General features: G+C 35.2%; 1 protein-coding gene across 1 annotated transcript; it reads left to right on the top strand.

Annotated features, from left to right (window-relative positions):
- Positions 1-3,768: 3,768 nt before the first annotated feature.
- On the top strand, positions 3,769-7,232 carry LOC311298823 (legumain-like; the record flags this gene model as incomplete). The annotated part of the gene is made up of 6 exons (XM_084422076.1): positions 3,769-3,855; positions 3,976-4,073; positions 4,551-4,635; positions 4,760-4,830; positions 5,654-5,747; positions 7,137-7,232. Exons 1-6 carry the CDS (start codon positions 3,790-3,792, stop codon positions 7,230-7,232), a joined length of 510 nt encoding a protein of 169 aa, XP_084278202.1. The 5' UTR covers positions 3,769-3,789.
- Between the last annotated feature and the right edge of the window lie 13,835 nt (positions 7,233-21,067).

Here is a 21,067-nt window from a genome sequence, read left to right as displayed (position 1 = left end):
CGCTCACCAAAATATATAATTACAAAAGCAATTAAGCTCATGAGACTTAGTTGTGATTCTCAAATATCTCTCATCTTATTATCAACAGTGTCTCAGATGTTTCTCCTAAAATTCCTAAGGAGAAATAAAAGAAGGCACAACTGAGAAAGCTCTGAGAAAAAGGAGTCCAAAATGAGAATGGACTTTGAGAACCATAGGTTATCTTTTTATTGTCTTGCAGAGGTTGCTGTTCTTTTATTATTATTGTTGTTTGCCATTGGGGTTTTCACCTTTAATGGACAGGATATTAGGAGGAGAGACAGAAAGCAATGGGAGAGGCGAGAAGGGAAGAGATCTCAACAACATACACACACTGCTCAGATGTTTCTCCTGTTTTTCTCTAAATAGTCAGGAGATCTCAACAACCCCTAGTGAAAAATAAATATACAAAAATGTACATGAAATACTTTTATGCTTAATATACTACAAATACATTTTCATATTTATGTAGTTAACTAATGCCAATGCCTATGGCAAAATGTTTTCTTTGTTCACCAAGTAATTTACTGGTCAGACATAATTAACAAATTAATCATGACAAACCAAATTAATTGTAATTGTATTAATTATACCATTGATGAAAACAAGCTGATACCAAGGGCCTACAACTGTTAGGCCTACAATTCTAACATAATTTTTCATGAAAAATCATGATTTTATTTTTTAAAGTAAGGTTAATTTAAGAAGCTTCTTGCAATACTCTCCTAAATGCGTAATAAAACCTAAGTGCAAACATGACCGCTCTAATGACCGTATAGCCTACGGTTGTTATACTGTCCAATGACAGCCCATCTTATATCTACTTTGAGTGGCATGGGAGAGAGTCGGAAGATCATTTGTTGCCCCTAGAAGTTTAGAATAGCATATTTATATATAAATAAATAACTCATTCTGCTTTTTCCCTGTTAATGTTCTCTGTTGAAAATAATTTATAAGAATGCTTCTTTTTGCAGACTGGCTGTTCGAGGTACAGCTGCTGCTGATTCAATTTTGAACGTCAAATTTGTAACCTGTCCTAAACCATCACAGAAAGCTTTCTGCATTTGAAAAAACTTAACTTTTGCTTTTTTACAAACAAGGATGTCCCCAAAAGGACATTTTTGGAGATTTTGTCAGGTTCTGCTCAAGTCTGGGTTACAATTTTTTCCCCAAAATATGGTTAGGTACACACACAAACACACACAGTAACATAATAAAAAATATGCTGAAATAGTTCCTTTTTAGACTTGCGTGTGCAATTAGTGCCAAGCATGAAAAAAGGCAACACTTTATAAGTATTTACAAATCATTTGCAAACTATTAGTTTGAAGTTAATTATTAGTTTATAAACTGATACATTAATAGACTATAGTGAGTTTTTCCATTCATTGTCACTGTAATTAAAGTGCTATCATTTAATTATCTCATACGGTATGTAGTGTTAGGAAAAGCTTTGTTAACAATTTATTGACTGTAAAAAGTACTCTCTTAATGTCATGGAAAATGGGGAAATGTCATTAATTAAGTGTTTTAAACCTAAAAATTGGATAATAGTTCATTAAATAGTTCATTAAAATGTTTATGAATACATTAAGTCTATCCCCAAAGTATAGACATAACCACATAAAAAAAAATTGTAAATTAAATTTTTTTTTTTTTTTACATATATCATATATATATATATCATAATGCTGTCAATGTGAGTTACAAACAAATACTTAGTAGATCACATTATTAAAATACATCAGTTAGGATTAGGGTATAGAATATACAGTTTGTACAGTATAAAAAATTATTTCTATATGTGTGGCATAACATACAGTTACATGTGTGTGTTGCTCAAGTGACCTTTGTCTTGCCTGCATGTTCGCACACCTCTGACTCCCACATCTGCATTCCATTTCCACATAATCTGTTGAGAAATCAACAAAGAAAAAGAACAAAAAATACGTTGAAATTACATTTCTGAAGAAAGTAATTAATACATCACTGCTGCATGTGACACTGGTATTGTCTTTTGAAACATGTTGCCATTACTGATTTTTTTAAAGATTAAAAGACAGGAATTGTCTTGTCTAATCTTTTAATCTATAGAAAATCAGTATATGAAACAGATGTTTCAAAAGAAACTGTACTGGAGTACAGCAAGATTTGTTTTTCTTTTGCAGTTTTTTTTTCACCTTGGTATAGTAATTCTTTTATTACATAAAAAAAAAACTTCTGCATTTTCAAAAAAAATAAATCAATCAATAAATCAATAAATCAATAAAACAAGCGATTCATTCATCATTAATTTATGTGGGACAGGCTTTTATCTTAGTTTCAAATGACACTTTCATCTAACACCATTCATGTCTTAAACTTTTCCATTTCATGAGAAATGTCAAAATGTACCTTTAATGTTATTGAACTGAATATGACACAGTCTAAATTCTGACTGGAAATCTCACAAACACAATTTATTTTCTAGTATATTTGACTGAAAAGGGAGATTTGAGGTCGGTCTGTAATTAACTAATTTTCTAGGGTAAAGTTGTGTTGTTTTTAATGAGAGGCTTAACAGTTAGCTTGAAAGTTTTTGGGACATATGAATTAATAATATTAAGGAGTGAATTTATGACTTCTGGAAGCATCTCTTTCAGTAGCTTAGTCGGTATAGAGTCTAACAAACGTGTATTTTGATGATTTAACAAACTTTGACAATTCTTCCTCTCCTATAGAAAAGAATGAAGAATGAAATGTTCCTCAGGGTCTATTAATGTCTGAAGCAATACTGTAGATGGTTGCATGGTTATCATTTCCTCTGATATTATCAATTTTGCAAGTAAAAAAAATAATAAAGGCATTATTTAAAGTCCTTAAGTAATTACAAAAGGGTTTTGCATATTTTGAAAATACTTCATCTGGACAAGATTTTTCTTTAAAGTAACTGAGTTATAAAAAAAATCCCAAAGTGTAAAAGAAACTGTAAAACTTGTGATTTTGTGGAATCAAATTGTGGCTGTGTGTATTTCCCCTTTCTGACAAATCTTTACTGAAGCAACTCGTGCAAATGACTTTCAATAAATAATAATTCAATCATTTTAAAAAAATAGAAAACCTGTGGATGAGCTTCATATTTCCAATTTGATTACTTGTATGTAACTGTAACTGTAACAAGTGTCCCACCTCAAAAGTTTAAAACCAAATCAACTTAATTCTAATTCAAAACTCTGTTTCAGATGATTCACAAAGTCACCAACTGCCATCAATTAAAGTGAATGTGAAAAGTATTGCAAAATATGAAATACACACCCATGAATCTGATGAAATGAAAGGGATAAACTGCCTATATAAAGACAGAGGCTGTCTGACTAAAACCACCAGAGATCAACAGGACACCTGATACTCAACACAGGTATGATGGCATATGATCCAATCATCTATAATCTAAATCAATAAACACTTTTAGCAACTGTATTTAATTATGTAGATAATTGGGTAAAATAGAAAAAATTTTGAGCAGTATTTTTAACATCATGACGAGTGATTGACATTCAGCACTTCATGAATAGAAAGCAACATTTAAATTTAAAACCTGAACTCTTGATATATCGTCCTAAACTTTATAACATATCATTACTTGTGTTCTTTTCTGTGTTTCTTAAAACGCATCATAAATGTATGATTTACACAATTAAAAGCATTAGATCAATGCTAATTTTGTTTTAAATTGTTAGTATTATTATTATTTTTGATTCCAATAGACTTTGCTTTGAAAAGACTCAAGAAATGTCTGGAAAAAACTGGATTCTCCTTGTCGCCGGCTCAAAGGACTGGGCAAATTACAGACACCAGGTTTGTGTTTGTTTATTTATTTTTTAAAGACATATTGCTCATAAATTCCCCAAGGTGTGATGTGCCTCAGTTTATAAATGATGACAGTAACTGAAATTATCTTTATCATTTGCGTTTCAGGCCAATGTGTGCGGTTTATACCAGATCATTAAGAAACATGGGATTCCTGATGAGCAGATTGTGGTGATGATGTATGATGACATCGCTCACAATCAAGAGTGAGTAATTTGCCAAAGCTTTTGAGTATCATGTGTTTAGCTGATCTCAATCTTCTGTGCTAAACATACTGCTAATTAGTAGTGCGGGAACAACAGTGTAACCGAGCCGCATTTCTGGGGTTTTCAAAAGCAAAACAGGGTTGTCACAGAGGGACGACTGAAAGACAATACAGTAAATGATTTTCTGCATTCGCCACAATAGCAAAAGGGGAAAAAGATCAAAAATGCATGATAACATAGCTTTCCAAAAGAGGAAGAAAATAGAGAGATTGATTACGGAAGACAAGAAAGAAAGATGTCAAATCAACCGTCATTTCCTCAGACATGCATTACAAACATGAAACACCCTCATAACAGCATTTGCTAGCAATCTTTGCAAGATTGAATAATTCTAGAAACACGTCATCACAGAAAAGTGTGGATAAGATTGTTGGAGCTGACCACATTTAACATTTTCTTTTTCTTCACTGCCTGCAGCAACTCACATTTTGATGGAACCATTCTCAGTGTAGTTGATGATTCAAACGTGTACTCAGGAGTTCCAAAGGACTACACTGGAGAGGTAATATTTGTTTTATTTTGACATGGTAACATGTTTAGTTTTGTTTTGATGTTTTTATCCCATATCTGAGCACAATTATAACTTTCAACAATAATGATTAATTATGACAATTATGATCTTATAGGATGTGACCCCAGAGAACTTCCTGGCTGCTCTTAGAGGGGATACGAGCACACACAAAAAAGTCATAGAAAGGTTTGTTTGTCTGTAAAGAAGAAATCTTTCACTCTTTCGATGATATCAGTTTGTCATGTAATGTTTATTATTATTATTATTAATATATCATCACTTTTGTGCAGTTAATTAAGGGCCAACCACTGAATGTGAGGAAGCAGCACAGGTGCTTAGAGATGTAGCTTTGAATCTGAAATCACACACGTCCCAATATATATGTATTCCTTATACGACCGTAAGTCATAGGGGTGGAGCCTTTCCCAGTTTCCTACGCCAGAGTCAGAGGAAAGCACCCTGGACAGATGGCCAGTACTAAAGAGGCAAAAAGCAGTATGTGACAAAAGAAGCATGTACAAATTTCACAGAACTCAAAAAGTACTCAGATTACCTATTTCTTTCTATGCATGATTCTAGCTTCGTCTGAAATCGCATACTCTCTTGAATAGGTACTTATTTTGAATAAGTAATAATTTCACGACAACTAAAAAAGTCATTCATACTACACACATTCATACTATATAGAACCTACTTTTAGCAGTTGAAAAGTAATAATTTATTCAAAAGTACCTACTCAGGAGAGTATGCGATTTCGGACACAGCCAGTATGTTTGTTGAAATACTCAATTTTCGATGAATTAGGTGACCGCACCACTTACTGGTCAAAAAGCAATTGTTTTGGATTTTGGAAACAACTTTGCCTACAATTATCACCAGGGATGCTCTGTACAATGAAATAACTGTAACAGATCTGCCGCTTCAGTGATTGGCCCTGTAATTGCTGCTTGCAGCTAATGTGAATTTGCAGCTAAAATGAAGTATACATTATTATTTTCATTTAATGCAGTGGACCCAATGACAACATCTACGTCTACATGTCCGGTCTGGGAAAAGAAGACGAAAAATCTCAAGAAGGCCCGTTTCAGTTTCTTGAGAACGCAGTAAGTATAAAAAGATTCAAGAGATTATCAGAATAGACATGATATACGGTACATTTATAATGATGAGCCAAAATATTATGATATAAAAATGCCAATTCTCCTCTCTCAATATGATGAGAGAACCTCACAGCTCTCAAATAATTCACTTTTAAACCAAGTTTTCTTTCGACCAACTTGAATATGAGCAAAATCTATGGGGAACATTTTCACCCTCATGCAAAACTCCCAATCGCACGGATTCCTATGGGAAAGAAATTCTGCAAACCCAAAATTTTGCAGTAATACAATAAATGGGCAGGAAAAAATATAATAATAATACTAATCTATAGCAGAAACCAAAAATTTGCATCACTCATTTATAAGTGTAGCTATGAATATACGTTTGACAACAAAACATACAACAATTTTATAATATTTTTTACATTTATTATTATTTATTTATTTGCTTTTAATGGTTACATAAGCGATCATCTTAAAAATGACTATTTACCAAGGTATGGATTTTAGAATTTACCATGTAATTACAGTGAATAAAATGATAATTTCAAGATTTTGCATGTAATTACACAGATAAGGACATAACAACTGTTGTGTTTAATCTGAAAACCTGCTGACTTCTAGACCATTAATTCAGTGTGTTTTATGACAGCTTTCTCCTGATGCTCTCAATGAAACGCTCAAGAGGATGCATGCTAAAAGACAATTTTCAAAGGTATGTATTCAGAAATGTTCACATGATTTTTACGTATTATAGTATTATCCTTCAGAAATCATTCTAATATGATTTAATGCTCAAGAAACATTTTGCATTATCAATGTTGAAAACAGTTTTTTACATTTTTATTTCAGGATTCTTTGATGAATAGAAAATTCAAAAGAGCAGCATTTCTCTGAAATAGAAAGCTTTTGTAACATTAAACACTACCGTTCAAAAGTTCGGGGTCAGTAAGAATTTTATTTTATTTGGGGGGGGAAAGAAATAAAAGTGAATATACTTTTATTCATCAAGGATGAATTAAATTGATCAAAAGTTACAGTAAAGACATTTATAATGTTACAAAAGATTATATTTAAAATAAATGCTGTTATTTTGAACTTTCTATTCATTAAAAGAATCCTAAAAGATAAAATGAAAAAAATTGTACACAACGGTTTTCAACATTGATAATGATGAAAAATGTATGTTTTTTGAGCATCATTCTATTTCTAAGCAGGTCCATCTTACCCTGCAGTCACATTAGTAGGCCTACTACTTTCACAACTGAGACTGCAAGCTTTTAAAAGGGGCAACAACAACCTGTAGTGATATAAAACCGCTTAAGTAAAGGGAATGAGTCGTCTGTATTTTTAAATATCTTACTATTTCCTCATCATGTATATGTACTGCAGATGGTGATATTCATGGAGAGCGATTACTCTGAAAGGATGTTCAAAGACCTTCCCAATGATATAAACGGTAAGATGCTATACGAAAACCACAACTAATGGTCCTGCCTTATTTGTAACCAGAGTTATTTGAAAGTTGTGTCCATAATCTATTTTCCAAAAAAAATCTGAACTGATCTGTTCTGAATCACCCAGTCTGGGCGTTGGCTTCATGTAAAAAAGAGGTCCCACTCTGTCCCTCTAATTTCAATGATGACAGGGGCGTCTACATCTCTGATCAATTCTCAAGTGCTTGGTTGAAGGACCTTAACACGGTATGTTTTTTCTGCCAGTGAACTTTAAACTGCAAATTGTTTTTGAAGGTTAACATTCTGATCTCATTACAGCCACAAAGTAAACATGACAAATGTGTGTTTTTGTCTTTATATTCACAGGCTGACTTTACTACAGAAACATTCAATCACAAAACAAAGGCTAGACAATCTAAATTTCTTGAAGAAAATCCTGATGGACCCTGCCCCTGCCAGTTTGGGAACAAGGTATTAACAATTCCAAAACTTTATACAATAAGAACTTAAGTTATTATTTTCATTATTTGAATATAACAGGATATGAACACGTATATACTGTATATATTCACAAGATCCATGAATGTTGTATTTTTTTCTAAATTGGTTTCTGTTCATTTTTCTGTAGGATTACATTAACTGTTACCTCAGTGAATTTCTGCAACAATGAACTCCCTACAAGCTGTTCAACCCTTGTTCAAGAAAACATCCAGCTGAGGCTCAAGCAAATGACCAGAGTAATTAAGAGTATCCTGATGACCTTTTGTACTAGTTTCTTGTTTCAGACTTATAGCTTTATGATTAAGATTAAATTGATTGCAAAATAGCATACACTATCATTTAAAGGTTTCTGGTTTGGGGTTTATTTTTTTCTTCTTCTTATGTTCTTCTTTTTTGTTCACCAAGGCTGCATTTGTTTGATCAAAATAGAGCCTAAAAAGTAATATTGTGAAATATTGTACCAAAAAAACAATAAAACTGGGAATAAGGATAAAAATCCAGTGATTGTGTGTGTTATTTTATGTGAATGGTTTTGACAGCTTCTTTAATTCTACATTGTCTTACGGTGCAAACGGCTGAAAAAATGGTACGTTAAAAGGATGAAGACTTCACCTTCTACTTTTCTTATTTAAGTTATTTAAGCTCACTACAAACAGATGCAGAAAAAAATAATGCATGAAAATCAGACAAAGTGCACAAATGTAAATATAATTTATTGGACTGGCCTGTACAAATTTCAAACCTAAACTTCACTGAACACATTTGGGATGGTTATGCATGGGTTTGAAATGTGTGGTGTTTAAAAGCTCACTTTTGCACAAGCGACTTTAAATATGCTGTTTATTGATACATAATGTCTTGCTAATAGTGATTGTGTTGCTGAAATTACCTGTTCACCATTAGAACAAATATAAAACCTGATTACAGCAGAATTCCTGCAAGACGCGAGCTCTAAACAACATGATGGCATCATTTGTGTCTTTTACAGCTGTTATAAACCACAAAGCAACACTGATTTTGTCATAAATATATCATAACAGATATAAACTGTGTGACATACATTAATTATCACAAATATTATCCTTTAGAAGAGATACAGTACTAGTCAAAAGTTTGATTGAATTTGTTTCTCATAATCCTCAAGACCTTTTGGCCTTAAGGCTTATGCTTAAATCCTTGAAATTAGTTAGACAAATGTAATTTAAGAGGCAGATGCAATCATATCCCGACGTTTAAATATAGGCTAAGTAAGCTTCGATTTTACTTTTCTTAAATGTAAGGAAAATAGCAATAATATAAAAATGAGTGATATTGCCCAAACATTTGATTCTTACCATATTGATATTTCTCAAACCTTCAGGTTTGTGCATTAGGCATTAAACTTCTGCAATCAATTCAACCCAAACCACAGACTCTTAAAGTGACTTTGAATTTCTGTTGATTTTGATATTTGCATCACATAACCAGCTCCATATGTATGGCTTTTTCTGATGTAGTAAACCTGCTTGATAGCTCATACATTGTGCTGCATTCACACCATGTAATTGCCGTAATTTCGAGATGGCGACATGTAACATTCTACTCTAAAAGTCCTCAAATTGGGAATTATGCATTTCTGTGGCAACACTATAGCGCATGCAAGTTCAAGTACATGCTTTTAAAATTAAAAAGTATTGGTATCGGTATCGATATCGGCGATACTGGCCCTGTATTTGCTGAATATTTACTGAATTTTGCAGTATCACCCACCCCTAATCTGCAGTGTTTACACGTCATTTGAATGTCAGTACGGCTTGCTTGAACCTCAAACGGGTGGTAACAGGTACTAGGTACTGTACACAACGGAACCCCACACACACATTTGGATCAATACTTGTATGTGAGGATCGATCCTTTTCGATACCACGTCAGTATCAGGATCGATCCGCCCACCCCTACTGCAGATCACCGCAGAGAGAAGCGTCACTACCAGCCTCATTGGATTTGCGTCATTTGGATTTGGCGCAACTACAACAATCAGTCTATAAACCCACCCACTTTGAAGCGGTACTACTAAACTGCAGTGGAAAAGAAAACCCAGAGCCGTTGAATATGGATATGTTTTTCAACGGCTATGAGCAAACCGAGCCAAAATAAAGCAAGCAGAGCCTTACCAAGCAGTGGAAAAGCGACTTAAATTAATCTGTGGGTGTTACAGAGGTCATGTTCAGCTTACTAAATGTAATTTCGAGCTCTATGAGGACATGAACGCTTTTTACAAGTTGAAATCTTGTAATTACTGTAATTATGACATGGCGTGAAAGCACCATAATTGTATTTGTGATACAGAGCACTCGCGCAAGAGTCGCGTGAAACATGAGTCATGATAAAATTATCTCATATTTGCTTTTGGTAACACTATCGATTACATTTACGGTATAGGTATTGCAAACGTGTTAGAGCGTAACCTTTTAGTGCCACTCAGCGAACATTTCATTTCCAAATGGTATGATGTACAACAACCAACATAATACACCATTGCCTGATTCACGTTCACCTCCTTAAGTTCAAGGCAAGGCAAGACAAGTTTATTTATATAGCACATTTCATACACTGTGGCAATTCAAAGTGCTTTACACAGAAAGGAATTAAAAAGCAAGGAAAATTAAAACAGTTATAAAAGGAATTAAAAGATATAAATGATACAATTATAAAATTAAATGAAAGCGTAAAAAAGATGATACATAAATAAACTTCTCATCTGGCAAAACACCAGTGTATCATATTTTTCACAACTCCCCAGTTTTAGAAATCTATTGGAGGTCTCCGATGGACCCGATTTTTCCCTAAAATCGGACAGGAGAAGCTGTAGGACTGACTGGGGTAACCTCAGATTCACTGCCCCATCAGTCCGCACCACAAAGATTTGTTCGGAAGCTCTAGGAATGGAATCGATCCAGTCCGCACCCCACAGAACCTTGAGTGTAATTACTCGTCAAACTCACTACTCCACCACAGACCCACGTCATCAGCATGGTTTCATCTCTCTTACCCAATTCTCAGTGCCATTTCACTTCAGTTTAGAATCAAAAGGAGGAAGCAAAAATAAAATACAGTGTAATCAGTCGTACGTGAGTGCCACTGTATCATTCAGTAAATACACCTGCAGCTAAACAGATGTGTTTTGAGTCTGGATTTGAATGTGACTGTAGGAGCACATCTGACCTCTTCTGGAAGCTGGTTCCAGCTGCGGCTGGTATAGTAGCTAAAAGGACTTAACTTGCTTTGAGTGAACCCTTGGTATTTCTAGCTGATGTGATCCTAATGATCTGAGTGATCTGTTGGGTTTATATTCAGTGAGCATATCTGCAATGTATTGAGGTCCTATACCATTGAATGATTTATATACCAGTATTAATACTTTAAAATCAATCCTAAATGTAACTGGGAGCCAATGTAATGACCTGAGGACTGGTGTGATATGTTCATTTTTTCTGGTTCTGCTCAGAATCCTGGCAGCTTCAGCTGTTTAAGTTCAGACTCACAGCCTCACTTTCATACCTGTCATGGTGCTGCTCTGAATAAGGGCTGTGTCCGAAAACTTAAAAATGCTGCCTTCAAAAATCGATCAGATGAAGGTATCTCATAGAGACTGGAAGTGAAGCTGACATTGGATTCGAACGTGTCTTGAGGACTTCTTACTGTGGAATGCGTCCTCCGAAGGCAGCTTTTTTTGTAAGTTTTCGGACACAGCCGTTATTCAGAGCAGCACAGGGCATCAAGCCCCGTCCGAATCCAATGTCAGATTCACTTCCTGTCTCCTGAGACTGATGTTTGAAGGCATTATAGATATATCCTTCACTGCTTTTAATATCTCACAATCAGGGCTTGACATTAACTTTTTTCCTCACTAGCCAATGTGGCTAGTGGTTTTCCAAAGTTACTAGCCACACAGCATTTTTACTAGCCACATTTTTGTTGTTGTGAAATTACCTGATAAAAGTGGACTATGGCGTCCTAAAATTTACTTGAACTAGATTTACAACCCTTTTAAATGTAAAACCATTGTTACATCCACCCAAATCAAGACTACATAAATATATAACAATACAGGTCATTATCATTAGCTCTGATAAGGTTGTGTGTAAAGCTCCTTTTTTTAAATAAAACCATGTATTATGTATTAAATGTTGCCACATTGCTCCACCGGCATAGGCTACGACATAACTCCAGCAGGGCAGCTAGCTGTCTCTTCGATTCTTTGTTGTCGGTCACTAGCGACAATACTCATTAGGGCTGTCAAAATTGCTCAAAAATGACCTTCGAATATTCCCTCTAAAAAAAAACACATAGCTTATCTTCGAACTATTCGAACATCTGGTTGCACATTTTGTCAATGACGCGCATTTCGTCAATAACAGGACAAATTAATACAAAGAGACATAACTACTTGTATAGGTAGTTTATTTAAGTTTAAACATATTTGACAACGTATTACCTACACGAAAACAAGTAAATCAACTATAATGGCCAAGACCGCAGACCTCACTCACTCTCGCTCGCTCACTCGCAGGCACTCTCTCTCTCTCTCTCGCCCTCCCTCAAGCTGCGTTCACACCAAACCCGAATAGAGCGTCTGGCGCGAGTGTAAAGACGCGTTTACGCGTGTCTGGAGGTCTTGCGGCATGAATGAGGCGTCACGCGCTCTGTGCAGTTTAAATGAACAACAACAATAAGCAAATGTTGAGTGCTGATCAAGAGTTTTGTGCAAGCAATTTAAGGTCGCGACTCTTATATAGCAGGCTTCATTCAGTGATTGAAACAAATATTATTAACATTAATTGAAGTTTTACAGTATATAGAACCGACATTGAACGCTCCGAGCGAGCTGTGCTGTGGTAAACATGGAACTTTTCCTTGACATGAAACGGTAATCAAACCAGTGGAAGCCTGCAGTGCATGAAACTGCTGTATCTACCTTATTCATGCAATATCGATTCAGTCAGTACAGTAGCCTACACTTCAGAAATGTTTCTGTTTAACGTTAAATAAAATGATCCCTCAGGCAGCGCGCCCACTCGCAAAGCAGACAGCCGCGCCTCTGCTACTGCGGGCGTTTTTCCACATTCGAATATTAATTTTTACCTTCGAAATTCTGTTTTTTAAAACTATTCGAATATATATTCGAATTTAGAATATTCGTTGACAGCCCTATGGGAGTTGTAGTGTCGTAGTGTCACACTTATTTCAGATGCCTTTTGAAATTATTCAACCCGCCAAAGTGGCTAGTTGGAGTGACTGCGTTACCCGCCACGAGCAAAATCCACCCGCATTTGGCGGGTTGGCGGGTGTTAATGTCAAGCCCTGCTCACAATCGTGTTCCATTTAGTGAAGAGTTGAGCTAGAAAAATAAAGATGGCATCTGAAAGTTGGACAGTTTGTGTGTCAATGTCAATTTTTGACCAACGTTTTCCACTTCTGATATCATTTCTAGCGAGCAAGTAGTCATTAGTACTGTAGTAATTAATATATGCTTGGTTATCACCAAAACTCTCTTTATTTTTCTGCAGATCTGTCGTCTTAGAGCTTCAGTGGCACATTCAGAACCTGACTGCCCTTCTTGCCCTAAAGGTGAAAAAATGACAGATTCACAGTCCTTAGACGTTTAGGTGAGGGCTCTACTACATGTCAGCGGAGTACTGCTGAAATTCACTGTCATTTTCTCAGAGATTTTTCAGTGCTCCAAGACATCCCTGCACAAGTTCAGCTGCACTGCACAAATCAACATGCTGAGACTGTAGGATGGCATTTGTTGGTTTTAAAATGGCAAGAAGATATATCAGAAATTTGCCAATGTAAAAAGGTCAACTAATGCATTGTCATCATTGGAAACCTTAAAATGAATGTTAAGAATGACTTCCTCATTATCCACAACACATTTTGTGACTTCATAATGAGTTGTCCAACGGATTTCCAACAGTCTCTTGAGATACGGGCAGCTGTATCTCTGAGAGACAAAATGATGCCTGAAAAAAAAGTGCAGGGAGCCTGACAAGTCAAAGAATCTTTTGGCACAAGGTTCACTTTGAATTGCATGTATGACAGTGAGGTGAAGCTGGTGGTTATAGCAGTGGATGTAGGGGATATTCCTGCCCAATCTTTGTTGTAATAAAGCCTGAACACCACCTCGCACCCCACTCATCACTGATGCTCCATCATAACACTGGCTCATTATATTATCAGCACTGTATGCACAGTAGTGATGTAATCTGCATCAAGCTGCTGGAGTTCTAACAAGCCAATGAGATGTTCCTCTGGCACACCATTGCACACAAAACGAATTATACAGACACATTTTAAGTGTTGCACCGATCCCTTGTGCCATCACTTTTTAAACAGAATGCAGCTGAATCAGCAGTGTCATATTTCTGTTTTATTTTATTTTTTCAGAACCATGAATGCCAAAATTTCAATCACTTCATTCTGGATGGTTTTGGAAGTGTACTTTGCATTTTGTGGGATACTGATGTAATGTGAGCCAGGTATTTATCTTTTTCCAACGTGTATTTAAACAACTTGGCAAAAAGCCCAGCAGCTATGCAATCTTCCTCACTGTCACATGTTTCACAATCTCCACGTAGTGATTTTTAATGATAATAAATATATTTTTATTTTTTTATATTTATTTATTAAAAAAATAATAATTTGCTGCCAAATGTGACAAATTTTACCCTCTTCCACAATCCTTACTTAACAAAGCCCAATCTTAAATTCAGACCTTGTGATTCTTTTTCATACTCTTCTATTTCTACCAGGTCCATCTTACCCTACAGTCACATTAGTAGGCCGCCAACTTTCACAACTGCTACTGAAATCTTTTAAAAGGGGCAACAACAACCTGTAGTGATATAAAACTGCTTAAGGGAATGAGTCGGCTGTATTTTTAAATATCTTACTATTTCCTCATCATGTATATGTGCTGCAGATGGTGATATACATGGACAGCAGTTACTCTGCAACAATGTTCCAAGAACTTCCCAAGGATGTAAAAGGTAAGATGCTATATGAAAACCACAATCAATGGTCCTGCCTTAGTCAGTGGTTCTTTCTGAAAGTCACTTTAAATTTAATTATGGTCAAAGGCTGCCCTCTGTTGGTCAAAGAGTAAAATATGCTACCAATATATTATTGTTTATTGTTATATAAGTGAAGTTCCTAAACGTAATTTCGGGAGGAGTGAACCCATCTGATCTTTCAGTTAACTGCCGGAGAATATAAGCAGCAGTGGTAGAAAAGTACAACAACAACAGAAAGTACGGCCACAGGTACAACAACTCCAGAAAGTACCACAACGGAAACAGGAAATAAACATGTGATTGATTGCTGTTCTCACAAATCTATTACTTAAGCAATGCTAAAATCAGATACTCTAAGACTTTTACTCAAGTGGTATTGGAATTGGTGACTTGTGTAACTTGTAAAGGAGTCGTTTTCGCTGTAAGGTATCTGTATTATTTACCAGGGCTGCCAACTTTTGAGTTTAGCTTGGAGTGAGATTTTTCAATTGTGATTGTCAAAACATTTGGTAACTAAATAAAATTTTATGAAGTTTAGTGACAATATGTTACAATGTTTATATTGTACAATGACTGGTAGGATACAGTTTTTATTATTGCATGACAAAAATTTCAAGATTTCAATTCCATTCTTGTGATTTGATTCCGATTTTGATTCAATATTGACTAATTTGGATACATGTTTATTTTAAATTTTATTTTAAAAAATAGGCTAATCTCACCTAATGCTGTAAACATAGAGGGCCCAGTCTGCTGGTATTATTAAAGGTTAAAAATAACAAATCAAATTAAATATAATGCAGTTTTTGTTATAATAACAATTATTCAATGACATAAGTAAAAATATAATAAATATGTAATATAGTGCTCAGCAAATTCTCTCTAGCTATTTTTTTTTTTATTCAATTAACATGCTATGGTCATGAGGTAAATGTAACCTTATGTGACATAATTTTTCTCCTGCTGTTATATTGACCTCTTTCCGTGGCTGAAAAACACTAATTGGTCGATATTATGAATACTTTCGGTAAGTTGTACTGCATCTTTAAATAAAAAAGTAACAGATGATCGGTTCACGTGCACTTGAACTGAGGCGCTCAGCGATCTGTCACATTTACAAGCGGCAAACGTATTTTTGTCAGAATTTCGTAATAAAATTGACAGAATCTAAGAGCTGAGAATTAGTTTAATATTAAAGTACCTCTTTGCTCCGCAATTTTTCTGTGCGTGAGAAAATGGATGTGTGGCGTGAGAGCGTGTGAAAAGTGTCAATTGCGTGAGTCTCACGCTCAATGCGTGAGAGTTGGCAGCCCTGTATTTACTCAAGTATGGTTTTCAGGGACTCTTTTCACCTCTGTACAATATTCACATTGGTTCTAGTTTTACACTTGTGTCGTAGGTCAACCAGTGAATATACAGAGCATTTGTACGCTGCATACATACAGTAAACATGCTGCGTTCTGTAGATAGTAAGGATGGTTATCAAATATACTTTTGTGAATACTGCCTTCACGTGAAATCTGAATGATCATAAATACCAGCATCCTAGTAGAAATTGTACATGAATGCCCTCTCAAGTTGTATTGACCACTGGGAAAAAGAGATCATTTTGATACCCGAGATGTATGGGTCATAAACTTCACCCAGCGATCAGTTAAACTTTAACTGATCGCTGCTGTCACTGTGACTGCTATTCTGTATAAGTTTTCTCCACAACAGCTGCATCGTCATGTCTTGTTGTTAAAGTAGTGCATATTATTTACATATATGAATAATCATTTGAAGTAGGCATTGTGTGTTTTATACACAGTGAAAATAGCCTGTATTTGACCGAAAATCCATCAGCAAGCTGGTCAGTGTTTATATGGTTGTCAATGACTGGGCCGCTAAATATCATTTTGGCTTTAATAAGATCTTCACAATAAATAGGCAAGAATAAACCAATAGTCACTGTGAGTCGCTTCATCTTACCCACAATTCTCTGATTGACAGCTGCAAAGCAAACCATCTACAGCAGGGGTGGGCAAACTTTTTGGCTCAAGGGCCACACTGGGTTTTAAAATTTGACAGAGGGCCGGCCCAGTAGCAGATTATGAAACACGATCTCATGAAAGTGCGTATCTATTCCACGAATTTAATTTCTCGTGCCATTTATACGCCAAAAATATATATTTTTTGTGCATATGCTGTGCACTGTAAACCCCTTGGTTAGGATTAGGGGTGCGTAGTGCAATTTTTGAAAAATATTTGAAATAATTTGAAAGATATTTTGAAAAATGTCGGTAACCAAACAGTTGATGGACCCCATTGACTTCCATAATAGGAAAAGAAATAATAATACTATGGAAGTCAATGGGGTCCATCAACTGTTTGGTTACCGACATTTTTCAAAATATATTCTTTTGTGTTCAGCAGAAAAAAGAAATTCATACAGGTTTGAAACAACTTGAGGGTGAGTAAATGATGACCGAATTTTAATTTTTGGGCGAACTATCCCTTTAAGTGCGTATCATATGCACGCGAAAACTGCGTTTCATAAGAACTACAAATACAATTCGTCGTATTCGCACTTTCATGAGATCGGGCTGAGCAAACACATTTACGTTGTGGCAACGTCTGCGCGAAATTCAACAACTGAGAGGACATTCTGACAATAATTTTTTTTTATGCTAGATATCCCCCATTTAGCATGTTATGTTTTGAGGTTAATTTTTAATTAGTCAGATGATAATTGATAATTATAGCCTATACTTTTTAAATATTGTTTATCCTTATTATTATTTAATGGGCCTAACCGTAAATTAGAAACAAAACACCTAAGTGTACACTTAGAAGAGTAAAAATGACAGAAGGTTACGTTAATTCAACTTTATTAAAACTGCATGGCAATCAATTTGCACTTCCAAAAGACATACATTTGTGGAAAAAAAAAACGAAATAAACGATTATACAAATTTATTTTAAGTATAATAAAATAAAACATAAAAAGCAAAGGCAGATCAGACCATTTAATGAACAAAACCGGGTTCTGTAAGTTACATGGCAGACAGGGGAGCGTAACGTTAGTCGAAAGCCGGGCGATAAAGGAGGATACATCCACAAATCCAGAGTAGCAAACATAAATAGCAGACAAATCAAAGGAAAAACTAAACGTGTGCAAGCGGTTACCAAACATTTTTTTTCTCTGTGAGTTTTCAAAAAAAGAAAAAAACATTAATGTGCACCAAGTCTATGCGCTTAAGTTGCTTTCTGTTTGGTTTCCATGGTGACGCGTCTAGCTTGTTACGTGACACACCGCAGCCACAACAGCGCTGAATGAATGATGATCTGCTTTTATGTCATTTTTCCTTTTTTACATTTGTTAGCTATGGCATGAAATATCTGATATTCCGATTGTCAAATATTTGCAACGCAATATATATATATATATATATATATATATAAAACGCAAAGTATTGCAAGAAAGAGGCAAAATGAATGCGATCTTTAGACAATTTTTTAAATACTCGACGGGCCGGATTAAACAGCCTAACGGGCCGTATGTGGCCCGCGGGCCGTAGTTTGCCCACCCCTGATCTACAGTCACAGCAGTGTGTTGTTGTTCTAAATTTGACACTAGAGGGTGCTGTGACTTTCTTTTATTTTCCAACAAAATTGATTTGTGTGGAATACTATGTAGTTTGGGATATTTGCTGGATTTAGGACAGTCTCATAACATTAGCTGTTTTTTATAGTCAGTATTTCAGTAAATTCTCAACCTTTATTAGAAAAGTAAAGATTCAGAAAATAGCTGTGACTCATTTTTCAATCCATTAGTTGAGAATCATTTTGAAAACGTATTTCAGTTCATTTCAGAGTTTCTACAAAAATAGAGTTTCTACTTGTGTTCAGTTTTGTCTTTGTTTCTCTCACTTCATCTCACTGTGTAGTGGTGTCATCTGTACACATTCTGTTTTTAATGTGTAATGTGTTTTTTTAAGTTTAACGCTTCCCAGACAGCAACATAGTGTCGGCCCAGATCCGGCCCACATCTGGTGCGTGTGTAAATTTCACAATTAAATACAAAGAAACAGCAAGTAACGCACTGAATTACACATTACATTTTGAAGTAGAAAGACTGAAATAGCATTTTCTAGTAAAATGTTCTCCAACAATATTTGTTTTATTTATAATTATTTTAGATTTATTTATTTTTTATTTTTATTTGTGCAGTGTACATCAATTATCTAATTATTTTAGAATTTTGTTCTTATAGGATGATGGAAGAGTTTGAACCAGAAATAAATAAAACAAGAATTTGTGACAACATGCCAGAGTCGTGGCTACAAGGTGTTTTAAGGAAGTTACAGAAACAAGGATTTACTTTCTAGTTGGTTATTATTGTCAGACAGACTGGACAATATTGCAGTGGGAAATTCCACAGCTAATATACACACATTCTCCCATAGAGAGTCACAGGTGGCTGGAGACAGCAGCACACTTCATTGCATTTAGATTTATAAACCTGAGTGTGTGACACTGATGAATCCAACTGTGCACTTTACAAAGTCTCTGGGCCTCTTCTACTCAAAACTATATACATCATAGACTACAAGAATACAGGCTACAACAGACTGCAGGTGTCAGTAAAAACACGTTCATGATGTGTAAAATCACTGCTGTGAACTACAGGGCACAAGGATCATTAAGCCCATGTGCAAAAATCTATCCGATCCGACCTAAACATAACCCTCACAGAAACCTGTGCAAAACACTAGATTTGTGATTCGACAGATTTATATGGGTTTCCCACATTAGTGAGGACATTATAGAATAGCGAGGACATATTGGACCTCATAAGTAACAAACACAGTGGTATTCCTATCATTATGTGACATTCCATAGATGTAATGATTGTTATACTGTAAAAACTGTGTATTCTTTCCCCTACCCCTAAACTTACCCCTAAACCTACCCATCACAGAAAATTTCTACATTTTGACAATTTGAATAAAACTTCAATTGCTTTGTTTTTATACCAGTTTTACAAATAAGGATGTCCCCAAAGGGAGGTTTTTTTCAGGGTTTGCTTACATCTGGGTACAAACTTGTCCCCAAAACATGGTTAAGTACACACACACGCGCACACACACACGTGACCGTACGCACACACATGTTGGGCTTTCATGTTTTGTGGGGACATTCCATAGACATTATGATTTTTACACTGTACAAACTGAATCTATCCTCTAACCACTACAGAAACTTTCTGCATTTTTACAGTTTCATAAAAGGATAAAAAGGACTACACACATCCAGAGGAAAGAAAAATCTAATCTCTTAAACATCTAAAATGTTTCTCCTAGACAAAAATGAGGTTACTTTAACATCAAATGGAGACTTTTGCTTGCGTCTCCTGCTTTTCACACTTGTCTCCTGGGACAAAAACTTGAACACTCTCACAACGGTCTCCTTTAAAGGTTCAGAAGAGATCTCATCAACATCACACTCTGTGCTCAGATTTTTCTCCTTAGCTACCCTAGTGAAAAAAAATAGTATACTTAAGCACAATTTATTCGTATGTACTTTAGTATTACTAAATGGATTTATGGCATAAATTATACTTAAATACTTAAAATCTGTTAAATTCGAACAACTAATTTTGTACTAAATTTATTTTAGTTGTCCAAAAGCAGAGCTGAAGTTCAACTGAAGTTGTATGTATACTTGTTTGTGCTAAAGTGGAACTATTCCAAATATACTTAAGTACACTTTAAATAGCTACTCTTGTATTTAAGTTTTGAAATGTCGAAATTTAATCAGCAAAAACTTCAAATGTATTTTGGTGACATTACAATTGCAATTCAATTACACTGTAAGAGTGTTGAACATACATTAATATTATACTGATAACAACGGAGGTTATACTATCCTTTACTTTTAGTGAATTTAAAACACATTCCAATGGAATTCCAAGTAAACTTGGCGTGTATGACATCATTATTATGTGCTTCAAATACGATAAAGTAATCTTTAGAAAATAATGGTACAGCTTAAGAATTTGCCATTACTGACGCCCCCAGTAACTCACTTATCTAGACAACATCAGTGAAACAATGGAAACAGATATATGTACATTGAATGTATAGGAAACCCAACGGACTGTATTAGAACCTGGGTCTCTGCCAAACGCACTCGTCTTATCAGCTGTGCCACCATGCAGACATGCATCACGCAAAACTGGGGTTACTTTGTGTTCTTTCCATACTGTTACACGTACTGCTATAAGCAAACAGACTTTTCCATCAATGACAGCACAAATTATATGGAT

This window comes from Rutilus rutilus (genome assembly GCF_951802725.1).
Source record: "Rutilus rutilus genome assembly, chromosome: 10".
Taxonomy (NCBI): Eukaryota; Metazoa; Chordata; class Actinopteri; order Cypriniformes; family Leuciscidae; genus Rutilus; species Rutilus rutilus.
Note: the sequence above shows the minus strand (reverse complement) of the source record. Positions and strands in the feature narration are given on the sequence as shown.